General features: G+C 41.8%; 1 protein-coding gene across 1 annotated transcript in view; it reads right to left on the minus strand.

Moving 5' to 3' along the window:
- Positions 1-9,955: 9,955 nt before the first annotated feature.
- Positions 9,956-14,502, minus strand: part of LOC124716786 (1,5-anhydro-D-fructose reductase-like) — a 55,271-nt gene continuing 50,724 nt past the window's right edge. Inside the window, exon 6 of the mRNA XM_047243334.1 lies at positions 9,956-10,057. Within this exon, the coding sequence (XP_047099290.1) occupies positions 9,956-10,057 (102 nt within the window). The remainder of the gene's footprint in view (positions 10,058-14,502) is intronic.

Here is a 14,502-nt window from a genome sequence, read left to right on the forward strand (position 1 = left end):
GTGCTGTAAGGTTACTGCAGATGACAACCAAACGGGTCCTACTAAGAAATGAAATGGCTCCCCAGACCAACATTCCTGGCTGTCGGGCTATACGGCGGGCGACAGTCAAGTTGGCATCACACCATTATCTGGGGCGTCTGTAGACACGACTTCACTGATCATCGGAACACAGTTCGAAAGGGGACTGATGACAGTTCCACTTCACTCAATGAGATTTCAAGTCGAATGTGCCCGACATGACTGCAAATGGGCTTGTTGGTGTACAGATGTCAATGGTAGTCATGATAAGGGACGCTGTGAGCTCAGAAACCTTTCTGTGAGCCACTTCTTAATGGTCTTTGTGGCACTGAAAGTTTCATGTCGGATCGATGATAATGATGAAAGCAAACGCAAAGAGAGCTTCACTGCAAGTTTAAACGCAGCCAAAACCTCTCAGACAAACAGAAGCTAAACGATGTCAAAGTTAGCGTAAGGAGGGCTATGCGTGAAGCGTTCAGTGAATTCGAAAGTAAAATTCTATGTACCGACTTGACAGAAAATCCTAGGAAGTTCTGGTCTTACGTTAAATCAGTAAGTGGCTCGAAACAGCATATCCAGACACTCCGGGGTGATGATGGCATTGAAACAGAGGATGACAGGCGTAAAGCTGAAATACTAAACACCTTTTTCCAAAGCTGTTTCGCAGAGGAAGACCGCACTGCAGTTCCTTCTCTAAATCCTCGCACAAACGAAAAAATGGCTGACATCGAAATAAGTGTCCAAGGAATAGAAAAGCAACTGGAATCACTCAACAGAGGAAAGTCCACTGGACCTGACGGGATACCAATTCGATTCTACACAGAGTACGCGACAGAAGTTGCCCTCCTTCTAACAGCCGTGTACCGCAAGTCTCTAAAGGAACGGAAGGTTCCAAATGATTGGAAAAGAGCACAGGTAGTCCCAGTTTTCAAGAAGGGTCGTCGAGCAGATGCGCAGAACTATAGGGCTATATCTCTGACATCGATCTGTTGTAGAATTTTAGAACATGGTTTTTGCTCACGTATCATGTCGTTCCTGGAAACCCAGAATCTAATCTGTAGGAATCAACATGGATTCCGGAAACAGCACGTGTGAGACCCAACTCGCTTTATTTGTTCATGACACCCATAAAATATTACATACAGGCTCCCAGGTAGATGCCATCTTACTTGACTCCCAGAAGGCGTTCTATACAGTTCCGCACTGTCGCCTGATAAACAAAGTAAGAGCCTACGGAATATCAGACCAGCTGTGTGGCTGGATTGAAGAGTTTTTAGCAAACAGATCACAGCACGTTGTTCTCAATGGAAAGACGTGTACAGACGTTAAAGTAACCACTGGCGTGCCACAGGGGAGTGTTATGGGACGATTGCTTTTCACAATATATATAAATGACCTAGTAGATACTGTCGGAAGTTCCATTCGGCTTTTCGCGGATGATGCTGTAGTATACAGAGAAGTTGCAGCATTAGAAAATTGTAGCGAAATGCAGGAAGATATGCAGCGGATAGGCACTTGGTGCAGGGAGTGGCAACTGACCCTTAACATAGACAAATGTAATGTACTGCAAATACATAGAAAGAAGGATCCTTTATTGTATGATTATATGATAGCGGAACAAACACTGGCAGCAGTTACTTCTGTAAAATATCTGGGAGTATGCGTGCGGAACGATTTGAAGTGGAATGATCATATAAAATTAATTGTTGGTAAGGCGGGTACCAGATTGAGATTCATTGGGAGAGTCCTTAGAAAATGTAGTCCATCATCAAATGAGGTGGCTTACAAAACATTCGTTCGATCTATACTTGAGTATTGCACATCAGTGTGGGATCCGTACCAGGTCAGGTTGACGGAGGAGATAGAGAAGATCCAAAGAAGAGCGGTGCGTTTCGTCACAGGGTTATTTGGTAAGCGTGATAGTGTTACGGAGATATTTAGCAAACTCAAGTGGCAGACTCTGCAAGAGAGGCGCTCTGCATCGCGGTGTAGCTTGCTGTCCAGGTTTCGAGAGGGTGCGTTTCTGGATGAGGTATCGAATATATTGCTTCCCCCTACTTATACCTCCCGAGGAGATCACGAATGTAAAATTATAGAGATTCAAGCGCGCACGGAGGCTTTCCGGCAGTCGTTCTTCCCGCAAACCATACGCGACTGGAACAGAAAAGGGAGGTAATGACAGTGGCACGTAAAGTGCCCTCCGCGACACACCGTTGGGTGGCTTGCGGAGTATAAATGTAGATGTAGATGTAGAATCCGAAGCTCTGAGTGCCTCTTCAATGATTGCTCGGTGTTCCTGTTTTGTCGTCTTCTAGGTCGACCACTTCCTTCACCATGCTCTGTTCCACCGTGGTTCACACTTTTGTATCCCGCCTGGAAGTCGGCGCGTGGGTCTTCTCCTGTAAACTGAAGGGTAGGCCGAATGTAGGAAGTGAGTAGGAGCAGGAAAAGGTAAAACACGTCGGTACTGCGTGTCAAATGATAGATGTTTACTGTAGGCAAAAACAAGTTACTAAATGGTTACATAACTTTGCAATGATGAGCAAGCCTTTGACCCGTCATAAGTAGTACAAAGTCTCAATAGCAAGCCAACACCCTCTGAAGTTGAAGCGATGTTTCCAGGCCCTGTGCTCTTGATCAAATGGGCTGAATCCGGAGCGACGCTCGTAGAGCTCCACAGCGCCGGCTAGAGGGCGCTGTCGTCGGTGTCTCGTAGTGCAAACTTATCAACTTGCACCTAGGACGTGGCATCGTTGCTATCGATACCACACACACTTTCCTGTCAACATCGTCAAATAGTACCATCGCTCCTATTCAAATGCAGGGCGATTCGTCAATTACTCCAACCGGATTGTTTGAGCCCAGTTACATGTCGTCTCGTCAATGCTGAAATCTCTGCATATCGTCCACATCCCTGTCTATGAGGCTTAGTTACTTTTCAACTAAGTATACGGAGTGAAATTCGCAAAGACTGTATGCCCTGATACCGACATGTCCCGTGTTTACTATTCTCGCCAGCTGCATGGTGAAATTGCATCACACGTTTATCCATCGGCTACCAAAGCTTACCATTTCGCATCTTCATCCAATGTCAGTTTGTGACCGCTCCTTCATAGTGTGTCTTTCTTTTTATTTATCATGAACACAGTGAGGTTCCAAATCGGAGATTTTGGAAGCAGATAATGCTAAATAGGATCAATCTGTCAGTTGTACTAGTTGTATATAATGTCTTTCCTCTTTAAGATCACGTGTCGCAGTATCTTAGAGAAACAGTGCAGTCTCGAATTGTGTCAACAGTTATAGCATATAAATGCAACGTTGGTCACATACCTCCTCCACACATCTTAGTGTTAATTTATAAAATAGTAGTCACACATGCTCTCATTTTTTGGGTGAATTTCCCAATTCTCATAGATTCTGATTTGTCATGTAGTACATAATTTAAATTGTGAAGTGGGCAAAATTGAAATCCACCGTTGTACGACATGTACACGAGCCTATCATAAACGTGTTTTGCTCTGATCAGTCAAGAATCACAACAGGTGCTGCACTCAAAGCTGACAGCTGATTTACATGTCTCTCGGGCTCCTTCGTTTACAGTATTTTGTGAGTTGCATTGGGTGTACATGCAGGTGCTGGTTGGATATGTCAATGCATTGCAAGTGGCATGGCTGCACACTTATTATACAACAGCCAATAGCTTTTACTTATTTTTCTAGAGTCTGCTTTTACGTGCTTGTATAGAGGTAGAGGTTAAGTATATGAACACCACATTATTTATTTTCAGGTTAGTTCGCCAGTTGATTACACTGTGATTTACACTGCTGTATCGAGGCCTTGCGCCTACACAGCCAGCAACCAACAACACAGGCGAGTTTTACAGTCAGGCACCTCGCAGGAGAAACCTCTTCAGACTCCAGAAAAAAAGATGGCTGGGCTCCACCCAACCCCCAGCTAGCAACCCAAGCACCACCAGAGGATCGTTTCTCCTCTGCAGGCCACGTGACTGAAAGGAATCCCTTCAGTATCCTGGTGCCCTGTTAGTACTTAGGCCGATGCATGGCAGTTCCCTCCAAATGTGTTTCCTGGTCATAGCCAAATGAGAAACCACTTCTAGGATCTCATTCTGGAGTCATCACTACGACCACGCTGACGTCCATGGCGACTTTCGTCTGAAGGAGCTGATGGCTATGGGCCTACACCTCCACACAGAAGATACGTTGCCTCTGACATCAAGAACACAATTGGACTTTGTAATATATCTGTTCGATTTTCATCAGCAGTATTCTGAACGTAAACTCTTGTGTATTCCTTCGGGCTTTCAAATTTTGCTCTTCCTCTCTGGACTTTGATTGTGACTCGCTTTGTGTATGGACGTTGGATTTTGGAACTGTCATGTTCAAGTCTTCAGCCTGCAGATATTATTATTGTTCTTTCAATAATCAAGATGACCGTGCGGTTCTAGGCGCTTCTGTCTGGAACCGCGCGACCGCTACGGTCGCAGGTTCGAATCCTGCCTTAGGCATCGATGTGTGTGATGTCCTTAGGTTAGTTAGGTTTAAGTAGTTCTAAGATCTAGGGGACTGATGACCTCAGATGTTAAGTCCCATAGAGCCATTTGAACCATTTGAATAATCAAGAAGCGACTTTTTTTTAATTATCTTGTTCCAAACTAATACCTGTGAGAGAAGGCTCTTTATGTGTGTGTGGTTTTTTTTTATTTTTAAATTGTGGTAGGGTTTTATGGGACCATACTGCTCAGGTCATCCGTCCCTAGGCTTACACACTACTTAATCTAACTTTAACTTACGCTATGGACAACACAGACACCCATGCCTGAGGGAGGACTCGAACCTCCTACGGGGGGAGCCGCACGGACCGTAACAAGGCGCCTCAAACAGCGCGGCTACCCCGCGCGGCTTATGTGTGTTATGCAGTTATTAGCCGGGTATTTTTCCTGGCTACATGTGACACACACATAAAATAATATTTAAATTTAGGTCGGCATCCTGTCTTGTTATACAGCAGGTCAAAATCGATCTCTCTCTATATTGATGAACACAGTTGCACAGGCAGGCACGGACAGGGATTAACTCCTTACTGTAAAAGTATATTACAAAGTAACAAGTAATAACGGATTCGCTCATTCTGAATATGAAGCACTATGCGACAACTGTCGGTAGAAATGAGTTATTTTCAATGTACGAAAGTCAGTCAGTTAGTTAGTTAGTTAGTTACTTTCATGTTCCATGGATCATTTTGCACGATAAATCGTCGTGATGTGGAACGAGTCATTTTACATTCATATTAGAAATTATTTTGTACATCTATTTGTACTCTAAACATCACCATATAATTTTTCCCCGAAATTAAAACGGACTGAGTAAGCAATTCCTACCCACCACCTTTTACACATTCCGAATACAGAAATTATTCTACGGAATAGAAGGAGTTGTCAAAGAGAAACTTTTTCGATTTTTTTCAAATTTTACCTTGCTGTCTGTTAGACATTTTAAGTGCTAAAGACATCCTTAACGTTGATCAATGAATCTCATTTTTTTCTTCTAGTAGTGTAATTATGTACCTCACTGTTCCTTTTGAACTGTAGTGGATTATTCACAAGATTTACTTCATGAGGGGATAAATATACTGTGAAGCAGTAGTCAGAATGCCCAACTCCTTAAACAGATGTCTACAAGATGATCACGTGTGAGCACCACATATTATTCTTGTAGCACGTTTTTGGGCAGTGAGGACCTCCTTTCTTAAAGATGAGATACCCCAGAACATCATTCCATATGACATTACTGAGTGAAAATAAGCAAAATATGTCAATTTACTGATTTCTCTCTCCCCAAAATTTGCTTTGATTCTAAGTGCAAACGTGGCTGAACTAAGTTGTTTTAGGAGTTTGTGTTTTTCCAATTTAAATTCTCATCATATGGACATCTAAGAATTCTGAAGTTTCCACCCTACGTATTATTTCATCACTATGTGTTACACTTAACACTGGTGCAGTACCTCTACAGGTGCAGAACTGAATATGATGTGTCTTTTTGAAATTCAAGGTGAGACCATTCTCAGAAAACCAGTCTATGACACTTTTGAGAACTTTGTTCACCATTTCTTCCATTTGTGTGTGTAGAATGGGATTGACTACAATACTGGTGTCGCCTACAGAAAGATATAATTCTGCTTGTTGTACATTAGAGGGTAGATCCTCCACATATATGAGAAACGGTAGTGGACTTAAGATTGAGCCTTGGGGAATCTCGTACGTGTTTGCTTTCCAGTCAGAATTATGTCCCTGGATTCTGTTGGTTGAATTACCACTAAGTATAACTTTCGGTATTCTTTTGCTTAGGTATGACACGAACCATTGGTTGGCTATACCATCAATCCCATAAAACGTCAATTTTTCTGGGAGTATACTATGATTCACACAATCAAATGCCTTGGGATAGGTCACGGAAAATACACTCCTGGAAATTGAAATAAGAACACCGTGAATTCATTGTCCCAGGAAGGGGAAACTTTATTGACACATTCCTGGGGTCAGATACATCACATGATCACACTGACAGAACCACAGGCACATAGACACAGGCAACAGAGCATGCACAATGTCGGCACTAGTACAGTGTATATCCACCTTTCGCAGCAATGCAGGCTGCTATTCTCCAATGGAGACGATCGTAGAGATGCTGGATGTAGTCCTGTGGAACGGCTTGCCATGCCATTTCCACCTGGCGCCTCAGTTGGAAGCTGGGATACTATTCTAGAATACATCACCATCTCAAATGGCTGTGAGCACTATGGGACTCAACTGCTGAGGTCATTAGTCCCCTAGAACTTAGAACTAGTTAAACCTAACCAACCTAACGACATCACAAACATCCATGCCCGAGGCAGGATTCGAACCTGCGACCGTAGCGGTCTTGCGGTTCCAGACTGCAGCGCCTTTAACCGCACGGCCACTTCGGCCGGCCACCATCTCAAATATTTTGGAAAATTATGTCAGCAGTGAAATAGGTCGATAGTTACTGATGTCTCTCTTAGCACCTTTCTTAAAGAGGAGTTTAACAATGGCATATTTTAGTCTCTCTGGAAACATGCCTTGAGTTTCTGATGCATGACATACTTTGGACAATATTGGACTTATTATATGGAACAAGTCTTTAGTACTCTATTGGAAACACCATCAAAACCAGAAGAGCTTTTATTCTTGAGAGAATGTATGAGTCTCTTAATTTTAGAAGAAGAGGCTGGTGATGGATTCATATAACGTCATTTTACGAGAGTTACTTCTTCAACATATTGCTATGATCTTTCTCTTGAACTGTTGGTGCCTATGCCTTCTACTATGTTTAAGAAATGATTATTAAGTACTTTTGCTACCTGTGACTTGCCATTTATAACCATTTTATTCAATTCAACAGTAATGTTATCCTGTTCTGTGGTTGGTTGTCCTGTTTCTTGCTTCACTATATTCCATACTGTCTTAACTTTGTTGTCAGACGTACTGATTTCTGACATTATGTGCAGGTTTCTTGAGGTTTTAATAACCTTTCCTAGTAATTTTGAGTAGTTTTTGTAGCGCGCAACTACTGCAGGGTCTCTACTTGTTCTTGCCATTTCCCTTTTCCGTTCAAAAGATAATTTACTTCCCTTAGTGATCCATGGTTTTTTACATGACTATTTAGTGTCCCTTCTGATTAGCTTCTGCGGAGAGGTATTTTCAAATACTGATATGAATTTATCATGGAATAGATTAAATTTTATAGTAACATTTTGTTCTTTATAAATTTCATCCTAGTTTGGATGTTGTGTGGCAATTCCAGAAAAAATTGCTCGTTGCGGTTTCTTAGTAAATAACATACTTTATTCGTACAGTTTTAATGTAACAAAAATACTCTCTAATTAAAGCAGAGCATTTTTTGACAAGGGTACATTTCGGTCGAAGCCAGCCACACCACTGCTAATTATCAGTCTTCCTCTGCTCTGAACTAGTAGCGTTCGTACCACGGGAATTCGGGATGTTTATCAATCCTGGAACAGAGATACGACAGATTGTGAAACGCCAGTAACTACTAAAGCGTATGGTACATTCATACTTGACAAATAATATTGGAAATTTTATAAATAATAGACAAGAAATTCTTGGATTTTATTTTATTGTTAATACTATTATTTTTTCAGTAAACACAGCAGTTGAGATCAGTATTCTGGATTTCGTAGGTTATCACAAATCGGACACTTCCTAAGCGTCTAGGAATGCTTGATGTATCGGCGGATAGTTCGTGCAGATGTCAGTAAACTTGGCTTTTTGTACTTATCAGACGGATATGTAGTCACGTCCAATCGTTTTCAAACGGTTAGAGAGGTTATTTGGCACTGCTCCCAACGGGATCACTTTCGCTAGTTTATGGCAGAGTCGCTCAGTTCGATTTTCAGGTCGTCTTATGTGGCAAATTTTTCACTTGTTTATCGTCCATACTCCTAGTACTTGGGTTGACAGAGTCAGCAATCCAGACTTCCTTTTTCTCTACAAATTATTGTGATGGCTGACGAACTGTGTTAAAGCATTAGATCTGTCTGAAGTAGAGGTCTCCCACAGTAGACTGGCATGTTCGCTTTGTTCTTTATTTACGTGACCATTACGGCACTCCAACCCTAGTTCTCGATACCAGTAATATCGAACTACTTTTCTGCGAAGTAACAGACATATTTTTTGTGACAATATTCACATTTGGTTTTATTAATGTATAGGTACTCCGATGTATCGATATATTACAGACATGGTTCTTGTGTGAATTTATTTCTGGGAGACTGCCATAATCTTTGACCTACTTGTAATCGTTTTGGCGTGAATGCGCACAGAGCAGTCTTTGTTTGACTTTGCAGAAGTTATGTTGTTATTTCGCTTTGTAAAACAACAGTCAAGTCTTGTGTTTGGTTAAAGTGGAAATTAAATATGTGGAAGATTGATATAAAACTGTTTCCTTGATGATGTGGCAATTAAGAAGAAGTATATGTGAATTTACAAGAAATTTATTAAAAATGTGGATCGTGAACACCAAGTCAAAAATTATTTCTACCATGCCATTGTTCCGATCTGGAATTGTTTGATCATTAAGAATTTCCTGAAAAACGCATTTGTTAGGTCTTCAAATATTGCTAAAATACAGATACGGACCTTCTAGCAGCCTAGAATCAACAAGATGAGCCATAACGACATGACGAAATCTACGTGGGAATACATTCAAGATAAGTGCCAAATTAATGACTTATTTACAGTGACTTCATTATTTCTACTCTGACGATACCATCCACAGTGAATAACTTAGTTGTTGCCCGATTAAGCGAACATATGCTGCGAGAGCAACATTATTAAACTGATTTCTAATCTACTATTTAGTGGTGGTATTGTTAGAGTTTCCAACATCTTTTTCTGACTTGTGGTCCCACTAGTTGCTTGCCACTGGCCGACGGTAATTTTGACACAAGCTCCAGTGGATCACTTCAGCTACAGCACTGTGCCTCTATCTGTAACCAGCCTAAGCGATGTTATTTGCAACGGCTCAACATGTGGCAGATTTTTTTCTCAGCTTCTTTGCAGATACTGCACTTCGGATCTCCTCCTGATAGATATATTATAACTGAGTCAGTTCTGATGTCCCTCTGTTACTGCTACTATTTTTATTGTGTTCCTGTTACTATTAATATTACTATTAACATTACTGATTACGCACTCAATTCGTTATTAATGGACATGTCTGAGATTTCGCTGAACTATCTGAATCAGTAACTAGTGAGTACTGTAATGTTCGTTCTTGATGATAGGTTTGAAAGATGTAACAATGATGTTCGAAAAGAGAAGTTGAGCGAAAAAATATCTTATTGCCAAGATGAAATAAATACGAGTATTATAATATAGTTACCCAGGGAGGAGGTTTCCGGTCCCCAGTCTGCCTTTCCGTCCCTTGTCTAACGCTTCCAGGGCTTCCATGTCTTCTGCGGAGAGCTCGAAATCAAACACCTGCAAGTTCGTAAGTTATTTATTATATCAGTTGTAATATATGTTTCACAGGGTAAGCATATCGTTTCGCAAGACAGATGATAATGCAGATACAATGCAGCAAAAAAGGCAATATTTGTCAGCGCATATATTTTATAATCAAACGGCTAACAGATACACTACTCGCCATTAAAATTGATACACCAACAAGAACTGTAGATGATAAACGGGTATTCATTGAACAAATATATTACACTAGAACTGACATGTAATTACATTATCACGCAGTTTGGGTGCATAGATCCTGAGAAATCAGTACCCAGAACAACCACCTCTGGCCGTAATAACGGCCTTGATACGCCTAGGCATTGAGTCAAACAGAGCTTGGATGGCGTGTACAGGTACAGCTGCACATGCAGCTTCAACACGATACCACAATTCATCAAGAGTAGAGACTGGCGCATTGTGACGAGCCAGTTGCTCGACCACCATTGACCAGACGTTTTCAGTTGGTGAGACATCTGGAGAACATTTTCTGTATCCAGAAAGGCCCGTACAGGACCTGCAACATGCGGTCGTGCATTATACTGCTGAAATGTAGGGTTTCACAGGGATCGAATGGAGGGTAGAGCCACGGGTCTTAACACATCTGAAATGTAACGTCTACTGTTCAAATTGCCGTTAATGCGAACAAGAGGTGACCGAGACGTGTAACCAATGGCACCCCATACCATCACGCCGGGTGATACGCCAGTATGGCGATGACGAATACACGCTTCCAATGTGCGTTCTCCACAATGTCGCCAGACAAGGATGCGACCATCATGTAAACAGAACCTGGATTCATCCGAAAAAAAATGACGTTTTGCCATTCGTGCACCCAGGTTCGTCGTTGAGTACACCATCGCATGCGCTCCTGTCTGTGATGCAGCGTCAAGGGTAACCGCTGCCATGGTCTCCGAGCTGATAGTCCATGCTGCTGCAAACGTCGTCGAACCGTTCGTGCAGATGGTTGTTGTCTTGCAGACGTCCCCATCTGTTGACTCAGGGATCGAAACGTTGCTGCACGATCCGTTACAGCCATGCGGATAAGATGCCTGTCATCTCGGCTGCTAGTGATACGAGGCCGTTGGAATCCAGCACGGCGTTCCGAATTACCCTCCTGAATCCATCGATTTCATATTCTGCTAACAGTCATTGGAACTCGACCAGCGCGATAGGCTACAATACGACAATTGCTCCTCCTTACATGAGGCATCACAACATCGTTTCACCAGGCAACGGCGGTCAACTGCTGTTTGTGTATGAGAAATCGGTGCCGGTCGGAGTGGCCGTGCGTTTCTAGGCGCTACAGTCTGGAGCTGCGTGACCGCTACGGTCGCAGGTTCGAATCCTGCCTCGGGCATGGATGTGTGTGATGTCCTTAGGTTAGTTGGGTTTAAGTAGTTCTAAGTTCTAGGGGACTGATGACCACAGCAGTTAAGTCCCATAGTGCTCAGAGCCATTTGAACCATTTTTTGAACCATTTTTGAAGAAATCGGTTGGAAACTTTCCTTATGTCAGCACGTTGTAGGTGTCGCCACCGGCGCCAACCTTGTGTGAATGCTCAGAAAAGCTGATCATTTGCATATCACAGCAACTTCTTCCTATCGGTTAAATTTCGCGTCTGTAGCGCGTCATCTTCGTGGTTTAGCAATTTTAAGTGTAACAAATGGCCAGTAGTGTATATCTAGGTAACTGAAAATCGCCTTGTGCGATAATACGAAAATTGAAAAGAAAGTAATAGTTGCAGGGGTCATTCAGAAAATGCATAGCAACTGTGGAACCTGCATGAAAAAAAAATGTTAGGAGATGATGAACATTGCACGCGGCATGTGTCTGTGTGTGTGTGCGCGTGCGATCGCGCTCGCTTGCTTGTGGCACTACAATACTGATGAGGACTGTACGCTACAACGTTCAGGTAGTAAAGCATACTTGTAGTATGGCTGTTGTGTTGCCCATATTGGTGAAACAGAATGTACAGCTTAGTCCACAGAATTCGCTCAACCCACAGCGCTGGTACTGACCAGTCTGTGTCCACTACTTAATGACCTTTGTCCTGTGTTACAGGATTAACCTCCTGTTACGTCCAGTTACCATGTCTTATTGCCTTACCCGCTCTATAATGTCGTGATCCAGTTATTTCCACCAGTAACACAAACGTTATGACATTATCCTACCATGATGCCCTAATTTCCGTCCTCTACTCACATCCTACTAGGTTACATCGCGTGTTACATCTCCATCGCACGTAACAAAAGTCACACTATTAGAATGAGATTTTCACTGCAGCGGAGTGTGCGCTGATATGAAACTTCCTGGCAGATTAAAACTGTGTGCCCGACCGAGACTCGAATTCGGGATCCGGGCAAGTGCTCTACCTGTCGTGAGTCGTGCTTGGGTAGCCCAGTTGATAGAGCACTTGCCCGCGAAAGGCAAAGGTCCCGAGTTCGAGTCTCGGTCCAAGATACAGTTTTAATCTGACAGACTATTATACTACCGCATGCCTCTTTTAATCATGGAATTGCTTGTTGCCCTCAATTATCCTAATGTTACCACACGGTACCGTCATGTTCTTTCCTTTATTGAAATATTACTGTTACTCGCCCTACCACCACCCTATAATGGAAAGTAATAGTCATATTGGTACACTACGGCACTCCTCCTTTAATCAGAGGATCTGTTTGTTAGAGCTGGTTTCCTAATATTACCACATTGCTCCATAATGATCCTCTCCACATTCCTCTCATTAGTTCACGTTATTGTTTCAGCCCACTACCTTCTCATCACCCAAACTTACCCTCATCCTACTGTGTTATCTACGGTACCCCGTACTTCTGCATTAAATAATACAAATAATATGTAATTATTTTCAAGTGATTTGATGTAGAACAAGAACAGCAGTACGGGTTTTGATGCTACCTTTTCTAGACGCACCAAGCATCCAGGAGATATGCTCCATTTAGAGCAAATTGAATTTGTTACTTCCCGTTATAACTGCCATAGAAAAGTCGCTTATGGGCTATAACAATCAACAGTCATCCTTATCAACCCCTAGAACACCTAAGATCATTCACTGTGATTCATTATTGCATATTGTCTTTTTTATCAGTCATAAGTATTTGTACTGCAATTTCGTCATTTAGCTATTGTCCTAACTTCATGTTTTCGTCCTATAAACGATAAGCACCAAGATTTAATGTCGTTTTGTATGTATGCTTAAACTGATTTTTAAAAATATTCATGCATTAGCACCTGAGTCGAGTCTCTCAAACTGATTTCATGTCTTCTTATTCCTTTGCACACTTCTGCAATGTAATTGTCCATTGCTGAATGGTATATGGTAGCAACGAAACATATTTACTGTTGTAACTCTTCAGGCTTTCCCAGCGAGATCTTGACATGTGGAATAATCGGGTCTACTGCCGGATGCTTGTGTCGCTCTGGCACAATATTTCGGCCACGTAACTCTTTGCCTTCTTCAGGTGCTACCTGAGACGAGTTACGTGGCCGAAATATTGGGCCAGAGCGACACAAGCATCCGGCAGTAGACCCCATTATTCCACATGTCATATTTACTGTTACTTTTACAACATACCTAACAGAAAATTGAGAGATCAAGTAATTCTTGAAATATGGGTAGAATCTGATGGTCTCAGCGATTTTATTGATAAAGATTCGGACTATATACTAAATGATGAAGATAAAGACCGGGAACATTGTAATGTAAGTATTGTCAGTGAAGAAAGTGATGTACATGAATTAGCAAATATTTCAAACGTAGATGAGTATGACTTAGCAAATATTTCAAACCTAGAAGATGAAGATAATACCAATAGTACTGAAAGTATTGAAAGTATCGAATAAAACTGCACGTAAGGAAACAAAGCTAAGGAAACGTAATATAATAAAATGTGAAGTTGATACAGCCAAACTCCCCCCTTTGAAAACTATTGTAATTCCGACAGGCGGATTTGAACTATACTTTTGTTCAGATATTACAGAAGAAATTGTACAGTTTACTAGCGACAGGTCTGAAAGGATATCTAAGGAAAAGAATCTCGAGAAGAGTTGGAGAAAATATGGTAGTAAAGAAATAAGAACACTGAGTAGTCTTTTGACAGCAGCTGGTCATCTAAATAGCAATTTGTCCAATATAGGAGTACTGTGGAGCAAAAAGTACGGTCCACCAATATTTAGAACCACAATGGGTCGTCAGAGTTTCGAAGACTTGTTATTGTTTCTGTGGGTCGATGATAAAGCTACAAGAAATGTTGGAAGAGTGAAAGATAAATTGTCTACATTTAGAGATATTTAGGAGGACATAAATCGTAATATTAGACAATGTTATCTACCAAACGGAACTGGCTATCGATGAACAATTTGCACCATGTGTGAGTTGAAATCCTGATAAGTATAGAATGAAA

This window comes from Schistocerca piceifrons, chromosome 9 (assembly GCF_021461385.2).
Source record: "Schistocerca piceifrons isolate TAMUIC-IGC-003096 chromosome 9, iqSchPice1.1, whole genome shotgun sequence".
In the NCBI taxonomy this organism is placed as follows: domain Eukaryota; kingdom Metazoa; phylum Arthropoda; class Insecta; order Orthoptera; family Acrididae; genus Schistocerca; species Schistocerca piceifrons.